This window comes from Gopherus flavomarginatus, chromosome 6, assembly GCF_025201925.1.
Source record: "Gopherus flavomarginatus isolate rGopFla2 chromosome 6, rGopFla2.mat.asm, whole genome shotgun sequence".
Lineage (NCBI taxonomy): Eukaryota > Metazoa > Chordata > Testudines > Testudinidae > Gopherus > Gopherus flavomarginatus.
Window position 1 is genome coordinate 126,180,774 of NC_066622.1, and position 20,922 is coordinate 126,201,695.

Below are 20,922 nucleotides of genomic sequence, written 5' to 3' on the forward strand. Positions count from 1 at the left end.
TGACTCTAGTGCTCTCATTGCTGCCATGATTGCAATCTTAGCCCCACCTCTACTGCTGCTGTCATGATTACAGCATCTGCTCCTGTCTCTGCTGGTGCTACTAGAACTGCGATTTTAGTCTCTCTTCGTCCCTTTACTGATATTCCTTTTGTCATGAATACTGCTGCATGTTCCTCTACCTGACAAACTGAAGAAGAATTTTTGGAAAGGAAGGGCTTTCCCGTGGGTAGTGAGGGAAAGGGGATTTCTTCTTTCTCCATGTTTAATATTTTTCATGTTTCTCTCTCTTCATCACTTTGGCTGTTATTGTCAGGTTTGATTCTCACTCACTTCCCCAAGCCTCCCTCCTCTGATTTTTTTTTTTTCTTCCAAAATGAATAATAGCACAAAGTAAGTATGATAGCGTTCCTTTTAAAGACTTTCCTACTTTGAGTATCTGCCCCAGTTAGAGATCTCAGCAGTGAGCAATAGCATAGTTGAACTGATGCAAACCCCTAATATGGACATGCAAAGCTTCTATAAACCACTGTTGGACTGATGGCAATTTACCCCAGTGTCAAGCTGGAGTAATCTTTCCTGGTGCAAATCAAGGTTTATTGAGTTTTCCTGTCTGCAGTGGGATAACGTACAACTACGCCAGTAGCTGGCCATCAACAGGTGTAATCTCGAGCCCAGTTCAGAACAAGAGAATAAACGAGAATGATCAAACAGAAATGCCAGTTTTGCCATTTATAGTATTTTTCTTTTGAGTTTACTCCATGCCCTAACCAAGCCCTCTCCCTTCATCCTTTACTTTCTTCCCTTATGTATAAATGATGAGTCTAAATGCTGCTGATCTCTTGGGGCTTTATTCATACTAAAGATTCCCGTACAGCTGAAGAGCCCAGGGAAGTTTTGTGATTTTGCCTGACTCCAGACCTGCACAGGCTGCTTCCTGTTCCTCTCCCTTGGAAGCAACTGCATAACAGCCCTTCCTGTCTCTGGTGGAGATTGTGGGCCAGATTATGGCCCTTGGCTCCATCTCTTCTATGCCACTTTGGTGGTGTAAGAGGAACTGAGAGCTGACCTAAGAGGTCAGTCAGGAACAATATATGGTCTCTTTTCCAGGTGTTTGAGGTGTTATGACTCAGGGTTTGACTGGAGCTGGCTGTGCTCTGGTCACCCCTGACTGGGTGAGCAGGTGCCCAAGAGGCTCATTTTAGCTGGCAACCCTTTAGAGCAACCCTTAGCCTGAATTTCAATTCAGCACCCCCATCACCACCACCAAGTTAAGACTCTGATTTAGAAGAGTGCAAAGAAGACTCCAAACCATCTCTCCACCTCCATTCCAGGTCCTGCACTGAATGAAGTTTAATCAGTTCCAGGGATCTGGCCTTGTGAGTCCACCCACCTCATTACCCTAGGGAAGTGCTGATAGGAGATTGGGTGGTTAATCCCACAACTGATTGGCAGGCAGCTAGGGAGAAACTGAGTGTCTAGCTCATATGTCTTATAGACTGCATCTCAGTCAACAGCTTTCTTTGAGTCTAGTGCTCTCAGAGCGCTGAGACAGGCCACTCTCCCTTGAATGGTCCAACAATTTCCTTGAATGGTCCCTTTGAACGTAACTACTTATGCTGAACAATCTGTTCTAATTTGTAGTTAGCTGTGATGCTCAGAATACTTTCCCACACCTGAGGAAGAGCTCTGTGTGGCTCAAAAGCGTGTATCTCTCACTAACAGAAGTTGGTCCAGTAAAAGATATTACCTCACCCACCTTGTCTCTCTAATATCCTGGGACCGATGTGGCTCAAACTACACTGCATACATCTGGAACTCTCAGTCAGTAAAGGGCCCTCCTCTGATCACCTCTCATGCGCATTTCCTCCTCACTTCAGCACAGTCATCAGATGGGGTAGGGGGAAGAAGTGCCCTCCTAATCATCATGGTAGGTTCCTAGACCTCTGCTGCTCGCTTCTCTCCTCCCATGCATCACTTCTTCACACATATCAGGTTCAGTTTCTACCCACCATGTTTCATTATCAGGCAATCTTTCCCTGAATCGGTCAGCTAGTGTGTACTTGAGGTACTTCCATTCTAACACTTAAAGTTGAGATATTAAAAAAATAGGACCCCAAACTTAGGCTCGTAGGGAGGGATTTTCAAAAGCACCCAACTGAGTTAGGAGCCCCAAGTTCCATTGGGAACTTTAGAAAATCCCACCCTTGAACTTTAAAGGAACTTTTGAAGTAACTTGGGAACTTTTTACCCCTTCCATTTTATTTTATTTAATTATTTATAAATATTTTTATTAAGGCAAAGTTGCAATAAAATACTAACGTACTACATCATACATTACTTACTATTATTTATTCAGGATCAGGTTAATAGTGAAAAAACTTAGCTAAAGATTTGGGCTTGCTGGCTGGGGAGCCCTCCTCCCCTGAGAATGCTAAAATGACCGAAATTCTAAATAGCTATCCTCCTTTTTGGCTCTTTTCTTGTGTATATATTTGGTGGGAAAGCTTTTCCATTACAGGGACAGGCCATATTGTATTACAGCACAATTCCACAGGAGGAGAAGTCACATTTTTTTATAAAGTGCAATATGCATTTTTGGTGGTAACCATAAAAAAAAAAAAAGTTATCATTCTGTTTAAAATGTAACTCCTTTACTGAAGCATGAAGTAAGCTGGTCGGGATCTTGAAGAAGCTAGCATTGGGACACAAGATGAATCTCTTTAATAATTTCTTGTCAAAACCATCTAATTCCTGAAGTCAGTGGGAACTGCTGGATGCTCAGCATTTTTGAAAATCAGGCCACCCAATTTGGTAACCAAATATGGACTTAGGAACATGTGGTTGGGGTCCTGTTTTTGAAAGTTTTAACTTGTGTTCTCCATTTGTTATATAAATTGGAGGACTTCTAGACCTTGCCTCTTGCAGCAAGTAGAATTCGTCCTTTGGACTTCAGCTTCTCCTTCCATTTTGATATGCACGCTTTGCTTCCACTATGTGAAAGACAGTTTTGCTGCCGAATATAGGTTTTTTTTCTTCAGTGTGAAAATTAATACGTGTTTTTATTTATTTATATTTGCCCAACATTTGTAGGCATTCACTTTCCATGTGAAACTTTTCACACAGCTCTTGATACATGTTAACAGCTTTGTTGTATAATGAAAAAGCAAAACTGAAAAAAAATGTCAGTTTTGCCAACAAGCCATCTTTGGAATGTCATTGTAGCATTAAAAGTATCTGTTTGCAAATTTCAAAATATTACAGTTACGTATTATAGCAAATATGGTTGTATGAAACTGAACTGAATACAAAAAGTCAAAGAACAGTAGGATAGTATCTGGCATAGTCACATAAGACATAATTAGATTATTAGAATGGTCTATCTTAAGATGTCTATTACTAAATTGAAATCCAATTATAGTTTTATGGCATTACTGAAAAATGTTTGGATATTTTGCTTGTCTTTGTGAAAGATCATTTCCTTTTAGTATCTGCTGCACTCATATCAGACTTATTTTTTCAAACAAATTTGACCTTTAGTTATCTTGGAATCAGCCTTACGTTGAATAAAACATATTTTGATTTTTTTTATATCAGCTACTAAGTATGTTTCTTAGCATTTGAAAGATCACATGAGAAAATAATTTACAAAATAATTCTTTAAATTATAAACATTTGTATATACAATATATGCCATCTTAATAAAAAAAGAACATACTCTGTTTCACTGGTGTAAATCTGGTGAAACTCAGTTGAGCTCAGTGGATCAGTACAATGGATTTATGCCACTGTAAGTGAGAGAAGAATTTGATCCCTAATGTTCATATATAGTGAACATTAAGCTAGTATGTCTAGAAAAAAATATTTGGGGCCAAATTCTGCTCTCAGTTGAAGTCCATGGAGTTATTCCAGATTTATCCTGAGAGCAGGTCTGGCCTCTACTTTTCAGTAATTGGCACCACTACAGATATAAAGCAGTTCTTAGTGTGCAAAGAGAAGGGCGTAGGAATTTCCTGCACTCCTGCCATGAGGATTCAAATGCTATGTTTAAATAATGCATGAACCCAAGATTTTTATAATTGATCATTCTGTGATTTATACAGAGTAATTAGAATTAAGTTGAGAGAGAATTTTCAAAAGCCAGTTTCCTGGTAGCCAAAGCCATTAAATGGTGATTGTAAGCTGCCAGAACAAAAATGAGGTGGGAACATAGCCACAAAGTTCAGAGAGTCTATCCTGTATTTGATTTATTATAATCCTCATTGCATCAACATTTATAATACCTTCTTATTTGTAACCATAAGGACTGCTTGACTAAATCTAAAGACTATTTTTCATGTGATTGTTTAAAACCTAATCAAACATAACTGAAAAACTGCAAAGATTTAATGTATAACAAAAGTAAAAGGTGCAGAAGGTTGAAAAGGTTAATTAAAAATATAATGATTGCATTTACTGAGAGAGAACTATTAATTACTTCACATGGGTGGTCATGTGACTTGGAAACCATTGACTATAGATATATATTTTCAGTGATGTAACATGGTCTGTATTTTTTTAAAATGCATACCCATAACAGGAAAGGATAGGTATGGTTCATATTTGATTTTGGAACCCGTTTTGATTAGGTTTCATTTTTTAAAGTATTAGCAAAGATTTAGCCCCATATATAGAAGAGCCTACTCATGTGTTACAGCAAAAAAATTCCCACTGAAGTGATTGAGAACTTTGATTGAAAAAGGATTACAGGATTTGGCTCTTTGATATTTCTAGTCTTCCAATTTTTCCCCAGAGGAGGTTTGCTTACAGCTTAATGGGGTTGTAGGTATGGGAGAAAAAAGGGCAGTAGAAAATTCATCATTATGTAATATAATCTCTGTGAAACAGTGTATATGATCAACAGAGTGAATTCTCAAGTGTCAACAAGCACATTTAAGTGTAATTTTTACCACGTCACTGGAAAAAGCAAAAAGAAGCTTCAAGGATCAATTACAAGGGTCACAACCTTGTATTATCTGATTTGCTATTATATTCATGCATGCTTTATTGGAATGGAACATAAACTTGAAAACTAGTGAGCTCAGAAAGGATTGCAATACTAGAGCAAAGAGCTGGAAGCTTTTTCCTGTTTTATTTTGCTGGGGCAGCACTTTAGAGTGAGCCCATTATAAGAGGGAGAACAGTAGTTATGTTAACATGGTAATTAATCAAGGCTGAGGAAAAGAGGAAACAAGTTGTGAATTTAATTCTGCAGTAATAAAAAGAAATGCTGAAAGTTACCCTGTAAATTGGCAAAGCTTTGGTGACCTGTCTCGCACTGTCTTGTGAGCTTTGTGTGCAGTAAATCTCTTATCATGCAGATGATGTACGTTGTAATATTTTCACATTTTATTCAATATAGCTGCATGTACAATTTCAGTCTTAGTTCTGTCCACTTAGTATCTGACTAAATCAAAAAAATATAGCGAATGGAATAGCTGGGCAGCATATACAGTAATATAAGGTCACTCTGAATAGTCCAGGGGAAATTAATGAGAAGAGCTCAGCTGAAACCTTGGTCAGAGCATTCCACACCACAAAACCAGCCTCTGATTCAATACAGTGCATGAATTGTATATGGAATGACCGGAGATCTCTTCTCCAGAGGGATTTATTTTGTATAAGGTCCTTCTGATGCATAATTCATTCCAGATGCTAGTGTTGTGTTACACACTAGGAGGAACTTCACATCCTAAATCCCTCTAGGATAGGGTTGAAATCATTGCTGCAATATGTGAGAAACCATGACTGGATCAGTTAGCAGCTTCTGCAAGTTTCTTTGTTTAGCAGCTTCTAACTCTGAGCAGAATTACTTTGGTGTAACTACATTGCTGAGGAGTGCGAAAAATCCACACCCCAAGTGGTGTAGTTATACTTATATAAGTGCCAGTGTAGACAGCTTTATGTTGGCAGGAAAGCTTCTCTCACTTACACAGGTACCGCCTTTCGCAGACATGGCTTAACTACACTTACAGGAGAGCTCTCTCCCATCAGCGTAGAGTGTCTTCATTAAAGCGCTGCAGCTATACCGATGCAGTGTTTCAAGTGTAGAGTTGCCCTTTATCATTATCTCTCTTCCTCTCTGTATAAGACACCTTGGCGGAAAGAGGTAAAACTAGGAATAATGGGCCAAATTCTTCTTTTAGTTAGACTGTTGTAAATCCAGACTAATTTCTAGTGAATCTAACGGATTTAACCAAGCTTTACTCTAGTGTGACTAAAGTCAAAATTTGGAGGAAAACCTGTATTCTTCAATAGTGAAAGGAGAATTACATTTCCATAATGTTTCATTCTGTTCATAGCAGGGACTAAAAGGTGATTGTACTCTAATGCAAAGATGAACAAAGGCGTTATGGGCTTGATCCCAAATCATTCAGGATAGTGGGAATGTTTGCATTGACTTTAATGGGAGTACAATCAAGACCTAAATGAGCACAGGTAACTTTTAAGCGTTCTGTATGTTGGGATTCCTCCCTAGGCCTTTTCCACTTGGCATATCCAGAATACCTCATCCGGTTCTGGTAGAACACTTTATCCAGTTCTCAGTAATCCAAGAAATCAGTTCCACTTTGGACTCATTGCTGCGATTCTTTATTGACATACAGTCAAACTACACTTGAGTTCATCGGGTTCAAATATAGGAAGTGGGTACAGGGTACCAGTCCAAAGTACAAAATCATTAGTCAGTTTATATACACATTCTAAAACAAACTGCCGCATGCGACTTCAACTCCACATCATGTCTTGCACTCTGTGATTGGCTCATTAGTTTTTGTAGCCAAGCCCCATTCTAGATCATGAGTTGTTCATGTGTTGCTTTACATTCTAGCCACAGATGCAAGCTATCACATATTGCTTATCATCCAGGAGGAGGGATAGCTCAGTGGCTTGAGCATTGGCCTGCTAATCCCAGGGTTGTGAGTTCAGTCCTTGAGGGGGCCACTTAGGGATCTGGGGCATAAATCTGTCTGGGGATTGGCCCTGCTTTGAGCAGGGGGTTGGACTAGATGACCTCCTGAGGTCCCTTCCAAACCTGATATGCTATGATTCTGCTTTCTAAGTGGGGGAGGGGTAGCCCAGTGGTTTGAGCATTGGCCTCCTAAACCCAGGGTTATGAGTTCAATCTTTGAGGGGGCCACTTAGGGATCTGGGGCAAAATCAGTACTTGGTCCTGCTAGTGAAGGCAGGGGGCTGGACTCAATGATATTTCAAGGTCCCTTCCAGTTCTAGGAGATAGGATAGGATATCCTATATCCCTGTTTTCTCTTAGCTACATCTTTTACATATTTACAGGGCTACAAAGCTATTGTAAATTCACGCCTTGTTCATTATTCTGGGCGGCAGACATGAAACAGGCTTAAACTGTATTCAACCTCATTGTGCAGTGATAAGTCTCCAGACCCTTGTTCCCTCTGCTTCCTTACTCTCCAGATTGCAGAGTAAAACAAAGGGGGCATTATGCAGAGTATGAGTATATCCGGTGTCGCCAACTCTTATGGTTTTAACATGAGTCTGGTGACATTTGGTGCTTTTCTTAAAGCACAGCTCCTAGAAACAAGTGATTGTGTGAGAATCTCAGCCTTAATTTTTTAAAGGTAAGTTTCTAGCTCTCAAGTTTGCAGAAAAAGCATGAAAATGTGACTTGCGTATGTATCTAAAAGCTGAGAAAGAAGACAAATAGAATCCCAAAATTATATCTCATGATTTTTAAAGCCAGTCTCATGATTTTTGGAGACTTGACCCATTATTTCTGTACTCTTGGGATTGGCAGTACATTGTCTGAATAGATGGTGGGTTAGTTGCAACCTTTGCATGCCACTGACAAATGTACCCTCACACTCCCTTCTTTGTTCTTATTCCTTCTACAAAATGTGAGTAAATTGGTGATTGCTGCAGGATCAGATTTTGCTCCTTTTACTTATCCTGCTAGACAATTTCAACCTTTGGCTTTTACATGCAGCACTGTGCCACTCTGCTATGCAGGAACAAACCCAAAGTAGTCACCAATAACATTTCACAGTGTTCCCTTTCACCTAATTAACATTTACCGCAAAGATTGCAGTATTCCCTGTGCTAAGTACGCTGAATAGCCTCATAATGCTAATTACTTGCAAAGAGCAATTGTAATTTTAATGGCAACCACTGTAAATTGCTGTTTATGTACTATAAGAAAATTAATATCTAAGTGTCCATTTTGTTTATTCTAAAATTAATTTTGACACTTAGGTTTTATGTTCTTTGCAAAACACATCTATCAAAGGCAGGGAAATTATCTCAAATGTCCTTTGAGTTACGTGGCAAAAATTTTAATAGGGGCTCCCAGGATCTACAAAGCGCTTCTGCCAGCACATCACCGAATTAATGGACGTTAATCAACGCCTTCCTGGACAACCACAAAGCTTCACTAGGTGCAGAGTGAAAACTAGATGCAAGAAGGATGAAAGACTGACAGTATAGGAAAAGGGGAGGATTTTCTGGCCTGAGTCTGTGATACCTGTAATAATGATAAAGAAAATAAGATGTAAACTATTTGTCTTTTGAACCTAAAATGTATCACATAGTTAATATCGGATAAGAGTCAGATTACTACTTGTCTTCATAATTTACATTTCACAAAAGAGAGGCTAGCTGAAATTGTGGCCTTAAATGTTACTACCATGCAAATAAACTGGAAGAAATTTTACAGTAAGTACTGTGCTGTTTGTAGTTGCCAAAGGAGTTGAGGATAATTACATGATACTTTCACAATGTAAAATAAAACATAAGTAGGCTCAGTTTGTAAATTTTAAATTAAATATACATGATTTAAAGGCTCAGGAAAATCTGGCATTCATGAGCATGTTTGGTGTACATGTTCATATTCAATACAAACGCTGTTGATTCTGATTGCATACTACTTTTACTCTAATGTAAGTATTAATTTAAAAAAAGTTGATTATGTATAATATTGTGATAGATATACTGTAGCTGGGTTCACAAGTAGCAAAATAGAAAGGACAAAAGGCAAGTGGCAAAATTCAGGCTGTTGCAGCCGTAAAGTAAAAAAGTAAATCTCTGTGCTATATTGAGAGGTGACACACAGAATAGTGTAAGTTACAGGTTGGACATAAAATGTGTAATGCCTTTGACTGAGTGTAAATATCACAGTAGTTTTCTGAACAGTTTATACCCAGTGCAACTTTCACTCAGCATAACTTTCACTACCATTTTATTATCACTGTGTTTGGCTTATATACTTTAAGAAAATCATTAAAAATATCACTTTTGATTTTTTTCTTGTCCCCCAAGTGCTAATCTTTAAAGCACTTTTTAATTCCATAACAGCATTTATCATGTTTTGGACCCTTAATAAAATAACATACATGATTGTAAACACAATAGAGTGGTATATTCACCTCTTTTATCTTTCTTATTTTTAAATATTTCTTTAGACTGTAGTGAATTATATGTTTGTTTTGGCATATATCAATTCAGAACTCGTCCACAGATTCATACCAACTGCTTATCCTAGGACATCCTAGTTTAAACAGTTCAGTATAATATTGCCTTCCAGGCACAAATAAGCATGTAATTACTCTGTAATCACATCATAATTAGTATGTACTATGCATATATTGCATAATTATATGCCCTACAGATTATGTGGTAATTATACGTGGATTAGCATATAATTCTATATGATAAATAGAGAAGAAACTGAGTTTTAAAGTAAAGGTTATAATTATATGCTGATGTAGTACAACATTTTAACATTATTATAATCTTAAGATTATCCAAAAACCAAATGTTTGAAAGTGATGAAAATTGTTATTATAGTTTGACGTGCAACCTGAAGTCTGTGGTGCTGGCTACTGTCTCCTCGGTGACAATAGTGGCACATTTTGGTTTAGTGTCTGTTCCAAGGACTTTGGAATAATTAAAATTATGTCCTTTTAATTAAAATATTATATATTCTATGGACCTGTCACAACTTGCTTCATCTGCATATGAAATTAGCTTTTCAAAAAACTGAGCTCTTGCTATTTATATACTTTTATGGCTTCATCCCCACAGTATTTGAGCACCTTAAAAGCATTAATTTTTCTTCACATATCTGTCAGATCAGGAGCTATGTTATCCCCATTTTACAGATGGAGAAGAGAGACACAAAAAGATGTAGGTAGCGTGCCCAAGGTCTCACTATAAGTCTGTCAGAAAGTGGGAATCAGCTTCAGATCTCCTAAGACCCAGTCCAGTATGCAACAAAAAACCTCCCTTCCTCTCTAAACTAAGTATACATGGTCTGATGTACTATGATAGGGCCTGATTCTAATCTCACTTGCACTAGATCAACACTTTTTTGTGTTTCCAGGGGGAGATAACTCAGTGGTTTGCACATTAGCTTGCTAAACCCAGGGTTGTGAGTTCAATCCTTGAGGGGGAGCATTTAGGGAACTGAGGTAAAAATCTGTCTGGGGCTGGTCCTGCTTTGAGCAGAGGGTTGGACTGGATAACCTCTTGAGGTCCTTTCCAACTCTGATATTCTATGAAGTCAGATCAGAATCAGAGTAGTGATGCTGAAGGTCAATTTCCAGTCCAGTGGTATAAATCCAGAATAACTCCAATGAAATCACTGCAGTTCTGGATTTACCCTACTGTAAGGGAGATCTGAAGTTGGTCTGTGTGGTCTGTATCATGTGTTATGTTTTGACTATACTATCTCTCATCTAGTTCTAGTGTTTAAACTTCAGACGTTGAATGAATTTAAGACCTGATTGGTTCCTTTGGTTTATAGTGCAATGTTGTATCTGTATAGGTTTTTGCATTTTATGAGGAGGATAAGACACAAACAATGGTGATCTATTTACTACACAGGAAATTAGGATGAAGAAAGGCTTGGAATGTGCAATATAAAATTATTCTACTGTGACTAGAACATATACTTGGACTGAAAATAGATCTAGTGTTTGCTACTTTTGTGTTGCATCAGGCTTCAGAGATGTAGGTATGGGAGATGGTAGTGTAATGTGTTGGTTTTTTGTATCATACTGCCACTGAGTGACTGGCCATATAAAGGCTGATGAGTCTCAGGCTCACTTGTGCCACAGTCAACACTCCTCCCCCAGTGAGGGGAAATGAAGAGGATCATGTGACCCAGTCATGCATTTGGAGTAGAAAAGGCTCTGAGAGGGGAGAGATTTCAGCAGCAGCCTGGAGAAGGCTGCTGTGGGCTTCAGGAGCAGGAAGGCCCCTCTTCCAAAGTAGAATGAAAGCAAATTCATAAATATAGAAATCCCAGAATTTGGCTAGCTCTGCCTCGGAGTAGCTTGAAAGACTCCAGGCAGTCGGACATGTGAGGGGCTTGATGAAGAAGAAACGGATGAATATATGAACTTTTGAGTATTTTATTCTGGAACTATGCACGGTAATAAAGCAGTCTAAGCTATTGCCTACAAGAAAGCCTTTGTGAATTACTGAGGAGCCCTGAAACTGAGGCAGAGATGCTGCAGGCCACCCCATGCTCTGGAGGCAGCGACCCTATTACCGTTTAAGAACTTGCCACATTGTTTTGCTCTTCATGCTTGCAACTGAAATGATGCATAATGGGGAGTTGTGACTGTTTCTTGAATTTACAGTGCTGGGTGGGTTTTAGAAAACTTTAATATTCAGATAAATGTTATTAAATTTGCATATTGTATAATTCCTTACAACTTTCACAGTTACCTTAATGAGGTTTTTAGTCTGTACATTTCCATAGCTTTGTATCCTTGTGCTAGCCCGTGTCTTTAACACTGACTGTAACCGCCATAGACTTTGTAAGGTTCAGGGTGCACCTATGGTCCTTTTAAGATTATCTTGCTAGCTCTGTAGAGGTGAGCATGGAGCTTACAAGGTGTGTAGGATGGGCTTACAGAGCTAATAAGCGTTGACTGCACAGGCTAACTTTTCAAGTTCTGTGGACTCTGTACCTTGTAAACTCTGTATTAGTAAGCATGTAGTCTGTAAATTCTGCAGAATGAGTAGATAAACTTTTTAAGGGTTGGGCAGTATGGTTGTTGATGTGGTTATTGAATGGTAGTTATAGAGTTTTTGGAGAAATGACTAAACAGTAACCTGTATCTTAATGTGTTTTTTCGCAGTGGACAGTTTTTTGTCCTTGTTGCAACTCCATTGATTTTAATGGCGTTACACCAGGGATTAATTAGCTCAACATGCTTTTACTGTATTTGTTTTACAAGGAAGATAAAGTGCAATGCTACTGACTTTAGTCATCCTTCATTTTCCACCATTATAATTTTAACATATGCTCATACACTTTCTCTCTCATTAAATTATGAGCCAAAGAAACATAAGAGGTGGACACATTTTCTGGCAGCCAAGATTTCTTAGCTGACAAATATATGCTCAAGGTCTCATTAACTGTGAAATAGATACAAACATTGTAACACAATATAAACCCAATGTATTTCTTATTTTTTACAGTGGAGCCAGCACTTTCAAAGGGGAACAATTGTTTGGATGCCGCGAAAGCCTGTAACCTAAATGATACCTGCAAGAGGTTCAGATCTGCTTATATAACCCCCTGTACCAGCAGTACATCTAATGAAATCTGCAACAAGCGGAAGTGTCATAAGGCTCTCCGGCTATTTTTTGACAAAGTTCCCCCAAAGCACAGCTATGGGATGCTCTTCTGCTCCTGTCGAGACATAGCCTGCACAGAAAGGAGACGGCAGACTATTGTTCCTGTGTGTTCATATGAAGACAAGGAGAAACCAAACTGCCTGAATTTACAAGATTCCTGCAAGAAGAATTACATCTGCAGGTAAGATAGCACATGGCAGTGAAGTGATTAATGAGGTAGCAGGGAGAACCTTTGGAGCTGCTGAAATTGCCAAGACTCCGAATCAGAATTTCCACCAGGGAACAGGACGGTTAGGGGCGGGCGGGGAGGAGACTTGACATCTTCAACTGAACAACAAAAGTCTGCATCTGGTTACAGTATATATGTTTTCTCAGAAACCGTAACTACTCACTGCATGATGGAATGATCTTTTACCCCCCTAGGAAAGATATAAAAACAGAAATCTCTTTCCTACGAAATTTTGTTGGAAACCTTTCCTTCACGTGTCTTCATGAAATGATGACTTAGAATATTTTTTTCATAACTGACAAGCTGCAAGAGCTGATGGGAAATTTTAATAATATTTGAACACTCTGACATTGCTTATGAATAGTAGTGTAACTGTTAGTGCAGGAGTGGGCAAAGTTTTTGGCCTGAGGGCCACATCTGCATGGGGAAATTACATGCAGGGCCATGAATGCAGGGCTGAGGCAGGGGGTGCGGGGTGTGGGAGGGGGTGCAATGTGCAGGAAGGGCTCAGGGCAAGGGGTTGGGGCATGTGGGGGATGCAAGGTGGGCACGGGTTTGGGGTGCTGGCTCCGTCCCAGCGCTGCTTACCTGGAGCAGCTCTAGGGTGGCAGCGGTGCACAACGGGGCTCAGGCAGGCTCCCTGCCTGCCCTGGCTCTGCGCCGTGCTTCGCTGCTCCCAGAAGCGGCTAGCACTATGTTCCTGCAGCCCCTGGGGAAGGGTGGCAGGGGGCAGAGGACTCCGCATGCTGCCCTCACCTGCAGGTACCTCCCCCGAAGCACCCATTGGCTGCAGTTTCACATTCCCAGCCAATAGGAGCTGCGGGGGATGGTCCCTGCAGGGGAGGGCAGCGCACAGAGCCCTCTGCGTCTCCCGTTCTCCCAGGTGATGCAGGAATGTGGTGCCGGACATTTCCAGGAGCAGCGCGGGGCCTGCGGGGCCACAGGGATGGCAATCCCGTGGGCCGCATCCAAAGCCCTGAAGGGCCAGATCTGGTCTGTAGGCCACAGTTTGCCCACCCCTGTGTTAGTGGATAATAGCCATAGCCAGGACCTTATTCACAGCCCTAGCATGCATGTTGTTCATAGGGGTTTTTCTGCACAGTGTGGGAATCCTCCCTCTCAGGGTGTGGATCTGTTCCTGCTGCAGTTTCAGAGCTGCAGTAGGCCTGGGACTGTTTTGTTCCCCCTCAGTATTCCCATAGATATTTGCGTTTGACTGATGTATCGGTAGTTGTTGATCCACTGGTCCAGCTCCCAGCCCTCTTCCTCCTCTGTGTACCTGGGCAGTGGGTGCCCCCAGGGGACATAGCTTTGCAGGGCAGAAGGGTTCCTCATGCCTTGAGCAAGCTCCCTGCACTGGTTCTGCTGCATACAGGGCCTTCTGTGCCTCTAGGAAACCTCGTACTCCCAGTTATATTCTGTATGTTTATATCAGAAAGCCCTTGTACTAATGCTGTATTAAAAAAGTTATACGCTAGATTCTCATTAATTGCCAGTGGGTAGATCCCAATGTGTATTACCCAAATATTGTTAATTAGCAATGAAAAGAAACATTTTAAGAAGTCAAGGATACTGCAGTAAATTATTTGAGAGCATTTCATATGTATTTTAACTGCCCTGGAGTATATTTTATAGAAATAATTAATATGACTATGAGGCCTCACTATAGTATTCTACTATTAAACCTTTGGGCTGGATCCTAAAGTGTGCCTGAGCTCTGCTCTGTACACCTGAGAAGGTGGGTGGGCATAAATAGCCTTCTTCCCTCTCTGGCCCCTGTGCCTCCCCAAGGACAGATTGGAATAGTCTATGGTCTGCTCTAAGTTGTGTCAATCGTAGTTGGAGTCATTGTGGATAGTTCTCTGAAAACATCCACTCAATGTGCAGCGGCACTCAAAAAAGCTAACAGAATGTTGGGAATCATTAAGAAAAGGATAGATAATAAGACAGAAAATATCATATTGCCTCTATATAAATCCATGGTATGCCCACATCCTGAATACAGCTTGTAGATGTGGTTGCCCCATCTCAAAAAAGATGTATTGGGTTTGGAAAAGGTTCAGAAAAGGGCAACAAAAATTATTAGGGGTATGGAATGGCTGCCTTATGACGAGAAATTAATAAGACTGGAACTTTTCCTCTTGGAAAAGAGATTACTAATGTGGGCGATAAGATTGAAGTCTATAAAATCATGACTGGTTTGGAGAAAATAAATAAGGAAGTGTTATTTACTCCTTCTCATAATACAAGAACTAGGGGTCACCAAATGACATTAATAGGCAGCAGGTTTAAAATAAACAAAAGGAAGTATTTTTTCACACAACGCACAGTCAACCTGTGGAACTCCTTGCCAGAGGATGTTGTGAAGGCCAAATCTATAACAGGGTTCAAAAAAGAACTAGCTAAATTCATGGAGGATAGGTCCATCAATGGCTATTAGCCAGGATGGGCAGGGATGGTGTCCCTAGCCTCGGTTTGCCAGAAGCTGGGAATGGGTGACAGGGGATAGATCACTTGATGATTACCTATTCTGTTCATTCCCTCTGGGGCAGCTGGCATTGGCCACTGTTGGAAGACAGGATACTGGGTTAAATGGACCTTTGGTCTGACCAAGTATGGCCTTTCTTATGTTGTAATGCCACTGACAGGGCCATTCCAGCTGCTCAGTGTACCCAGAATGCAGCATACACTCTTCATCATGGGAGCAGGCAGTGAGTGACATAGAGCTAGCTACCTTAGCTTTTCAACACCCAAGGATTCCTATGCAAGGAAAATCCCCAGCCGCCTGTTAAGGTAGCTTTTGGCCCCTCTACCATGCTACTGGTGCCAAGATTCTGGCCTCTACTGAAAAATGGGGCAAGGCCACTAATTCTGAGAATTATGATCTGTAGGGACTAATAGACTAAGAAGTAGAGAGAGTTCTCTAGTCTAGTTACAATAACGAAAGCTTATGCTCAAATAAATGGGTTAGTCTCTAAGGTGCCACAAGTACTCCTGTTCTATTTGCATTCAGAAAGTGCATTTTCATCAGGTTCTCAAAATTTTTCCAACATTATTTACCCTGATTTTAACCCTGGGTAATAGAGTTATATTATACTCATTATACTGATGGATAAAATAAGGAACAGTTAAATGACTTGCCCCAAGTTACATAGTAAATCACCACTGGAACCAGGAATACAATCCAAGAGTCTTGACTTTCAGTCCTCACCACACAAACACATTGCTTCCTGCTAAGAGTATGTACTTAGAATACAATATACACAAGGGGAGTGGAAGATTGTGAGGGGAAAAATGTTAAGGTTCACTGGCCTCTAGCATATCCCATTAATGGGAAACTCAAATCCACGGACTTCCTCTAGAGCTCTTGTCACCGTTGAATGGACAGTATCCTACTTGAGTAAGTAGACAGTGAACCACATTAAAAGTTCCACTGTTTTTGATTGGTTCTACAGTTTTCAGTGACATTCAGTACCCATTTGGAGGAGTCTAAAACTAGATGTGGTAATGTCTTTCCAAATGGTCTGAGTCTTTATTGGCATCCACTTGTAATTTGCTCCACTGCCTGTATATGTTCTGTTTTACTTCTTAATTTTTAATTTTGTATTTACTATTTTGATAAGCAGAAGAATTATTTTTGTTAGGATGAAATGTCCATCTCATAAATTGACTTGGGTTCAATGAGATTAATGTGGTGACTTAGTCTACCTGCCATGTTGCCAAGCAGGATTGATTTTATTATTATTATTATTATTTATTACTATTCATAAGCCATCCCTGATAAATGTGATTCAAGCCTTAATCTGATTCCTATTCCCAGGGACTTACTCCACAGCCTCTCTTGGCAGCTACTTCCAGTGCCCAGACTGTTCTCAGTAATAGGGCCAAATGCTACCCACACTCAGTCCCTGAACTGAATATCTCAGAAAGGGTCAGGGAAGAGTCCTCTCTCCAACCCCATAGCTTGATGCTGTGCACTGCTACTATACCTTACAAGTTGGGTTTCCGTGCATCCTGTATGTTTAGACCTGTGGATGCACATAGTCCTAAAACAGCTGGCCTCCTGTCCTTTACTTCAATCCCAAGCCCCTTCCTCCTTGTGTACGGCTTCTCGAGAGTTCCATCCTGCCTGCCATACCTCCCAGCAGAACATGGTATTTCCTCTGTATTTTCAGCCAAGGTTCCACTGCATTCAGTGTCTGTGGGGTGGATTTGTCCCATAAAGATTTTCCTAATGCTTACACTAAATATGCCCTTCTGCAGCCTAAGTGCTGCCATTACTTCTTCAGTGATTGTTGTCAGCTCTGGTCAAATGTCATCTCAGCAGCTAAATTGTTTAATAGTATTTTATTTAATCAGATTTCATTAATCTTGCCCTGATTTTATGCCTTTTCTATTACATCACTGCACAATCCAGCTTGGTAAAATTGCGATTACCATTGCCCAAAGCTACAGTCAGCACTAGAATGAAAATGATTTCTTAGCAGGTTTCCTATTGCATTCCTTTTCATACAAACTTCAGTTCAGAAAGTTTGGGCTCTCTTCTGGCTCATGGACCCACTATTTTGTGGGTGTGGGTATGCAGAGGTACAGCACTAGTGTGGAGTGCACTGGTGGCATTGTGGGAGCATACCAAAGTGCAGCAGCACTTCTATCTCCTTTCTGGAGGTACGACATGTCTCCTCCCTTCCCAGTTGCAGATGATCTACTGGTGAAGACAGTCATGCTTGACCCACTCTACCAGGGGTTGTGGAGACTGATACTGACATTGCGTCATTCCCTGACCATGTACTCATTGAGAGCAATACCCCATCTTATGGCTGCCCTGCTCCATATGTAAATGGTGGAGTACTCTTCTATCCCTCCTCCTCCGGCCCCCCTATACAGAGCCAGCCATAAGTGTCCCCTAGTCTACTGATATGGTAGTAATATGCTTTTTCAAATACCTTCACTATTTTTCCTCTCCAAGGAGACCAGGAAGAAAGGCAACAGCTCCTCACTGCTATAATGTTGAGATCCAGAAATAGCCTGTCCATTTAGTGGTACCAGAGCCTAAATTAAAATAATTTAAATCTGTGGCCTTTAGGCACTTCTTTCTGACTCCAAGGTTTTTTTGTTTTATTTTATTTCGAAGATAGAAGGAAAAATAAATGAAGTAATACTTACAAACACACATTTTAACTACGGAGAAATCGTCATTTGCAAAGTGTTGGTTATTTTCATGTATATCACACATAATTAAGCACTTTCAGTGTTATTCAGGACACTGGGGCATCCTTTTCTCAAAGGCCTCCTAAAATGCGCTCATACTGTTTATATGGACACCATTTGTGAATAAAAAGTTTGGGCCTGCAAACACTGATGCACAAAATATCTCGTTACTGTACACAAATATCTATTTACATGTTTAGTTTTGTACATCTTTGAAAATGTCATCCTAGCTATGCAGAACACTGATTCTGTCATAAAACAGGGTAAGCACAGGAAAACAACTGGGCCAAACCACAGGTACTGTCAGCCCATTACTGAGATGATTAACTTAATTTTCTTCTTTGTTGTTCAGAAATGTACATAATCAGCTAGACAACATACACTTTTGAACCATGGAAAGTGGGACCAGAAATGTCAGTAAATACAAATAAGTTCTGGTTTATGTAAAGAGTCCTAATTTTCAGTAAATGGCCATGATGTCTTAAAAAAATTAATCAGGATGTTGAATAGTTTGTTTTTGTAATCACCTACCTAACTGCTACCTCTCCTTGCACTACAGCCCATGTACAAGTTTGAAACCCAGTCTTTCAGGCATGCATTAAAAATGCTAATGGTAAAAATGAGCATTGGCAATTTCTTCTTATTCATGTTGATAAATCTTCTAAAGAGAGTCGTCATGCTGTCTGAAGCTCTCTAAAACAGTGTGTGGTCCTGGCGTAGTTAAAACATCAAAGGAACCCCATTTTATGACCACTTGAGCCACAAACTGAAACTATTATGTCTTAGGATATCATTTTGCTTTAGATAAGAATGACCATACTGGGTCAGACCAAGGGTTCATCCAGCCCAGTATCCTGTCATCCGACAGTGGCCAATGCCAGGTGCCCTAGAGGGAATGAATAGAACAAGTAACCAGCAAATGATCCATCCCATGTTGCCCATTCCCTGCTTCTGGCAAACAGGCTAGGGACACCATCCCTGCCCATCCTGGCTAATAGCCTTTGATGGTAGGGTTGCCAGGTGTCCGGTTTTTAACTGGAACATCCAGTTGAAAAGGGACCCTGGTGGCTCCAGTCAGCACTGCCGACTGGGCCATTAAAAGTGCAGTTAACGGTGCTGCAGGTCTAAAACAAGCTAATCCCTACCTCTCCTGGCACTGCGCTGTGCCCAGACCTGCTGTGCTGCTGACCAGGAGCAGTCCGAGTTAAGCCTGCGCCCCAACCTCCTGTCCCAGCCCTGAGCCCCCCCCCAAACTTGGAGCCCCCTCCTGCACCCCAGATCCCTTATCCCATGGCCCACCCCACAGCCTGCATCCCCAGCTGGAGCCCTCACCCTCTGGCACCCCAAACCCCAGCCTAGAGATCCCTCCCACACCCTGAAGCCCTCAGAGGCGCCCTCAGCCCCAGCCCAGAGCCCGTTACCCCCTGCTGCATCTCAAACCCCTGCCTCAACCTGCAGCACCGTCTCGCACTCTGAATCCCTCAGCCCCCCCCACTGCACCCTATCCCCATCCCAAAGACCTCACCCACTCCCGCACCCCAACCCCTGCCCTAGCCCAATGAAAGTAAGTGAGGGTGGGGAGAGCGAGCCACTGAGAGAGGGAGAATGTAGTGAACAGAGGCAGGGCCTCGGGGAAGGGGTGGGGCTAGGGTGTTCAGTTTTGTATGATTGCAAAGTTGGCAAGCCTAATTGATGGACCTATCCTCCATGAATTTATCTAGGTCTAGCTGAAGGACAATATGCTACATTTCTATTGCAGTTACAATCTACAGTATCTCAAGACATTGTTTTCTTTATATAATGAAACTGTCTCTATTATTTGGGCCTTTTGAATAATATAGGTTTTGATTAGGTGAACCTTCCAAATCCACCCAACTCATTAATAAGGTTCTAAGCGGAGTACAAGTGAATTGGACACACAATTTATTAAAAGAACAGAAAAGTAGCACAATATTAATCCATTCATACTGTCCAGTAAAGATCAGAAGAGAATGGGGAATACAGTAGAACAAAATAGGTCAATTCTTGTTAAAATATTAATGTAATTAAAGAATGTAAGTTTCTTATTCTCTGCAGCTACCATACTCAAAATGGTCAAAGAAAGCAGTTTGGTTGATTTTTAATTGGAAGCAGCCAAAAAATAATACTTGACTAGTTTCAGAATCTAGATGCTTTTTTCCCCCTTTGGCTAAGGTAAATGAATTATACATCATATTTAAAGACCAGGTTTTGCAGTATTGTAATTAGCGGCTCAGTGGTGATTAGGACCATTTGGTGTTATAAAAAATAAAATAGCCAAGTAATTTATGTGCCCATGCAGCATCTAATTTAAACAGTATTTTTTACCAATATACATTGCATATTGTGGTACTGTTTTAGTGACTATAAACAAATATCCCATTGCATATCTATGGATTGGTCCCTTCACATACAGTATAGGAAAAATTTTCTCTCTCTGAACTCATCTGTGTGGAATAGCTTCAGAATATGCAATACAAAATATGCAGAGAAGAGAAATATTTCCTAAATGTGCAGTATATCTACACCATGTCCAGGCACAGTAAATACTTTATAGCTTTCATATATTTGGTGCACCATATATTAATGGTGCTTGATGCTCAGCCGTCTCCTCACAGTTGTAGATGAACACACCTGCACACGTGTACCAATGTCTGCAGTTGCAGGTCACGAATTCTGTGGTGTATAAGCATAAGTCTTAAAATTTTGGTTCCAACAACCCATTCATGCGAATTAAATTTTGCATGTGACAGCTCTGTGATCTGTACACACGTATACAAATTTTAACTGCAGATGTGCACGTGTGT

General features: G+C 40.6%; 1 protein-coding gene across 2 annotated transcripts in view; it reads left to right on the forward strand.

Annotated features, from left to right (window-relative positions):
* Positions 1-20,922, forward strand: part of GFRA1 (GDNF family receptor alpha 1) — a 215,441-nt gene that overhangs the window by 124,424 nt on the left and 70,095 nt on the right. For both annotated transcript variants that reach the window (XM_050959021.1, XM_050959023.1), the window contains one exon: positions 12,499-12,838. In XM_050959021.1, the coding sequence (XP_050814978.1) occupies positions 12,499-12,838 (340 nt within the window). The remainder of the gene's footprint in view (positions 1-12,498; positions 12,839-20,922) is intronic.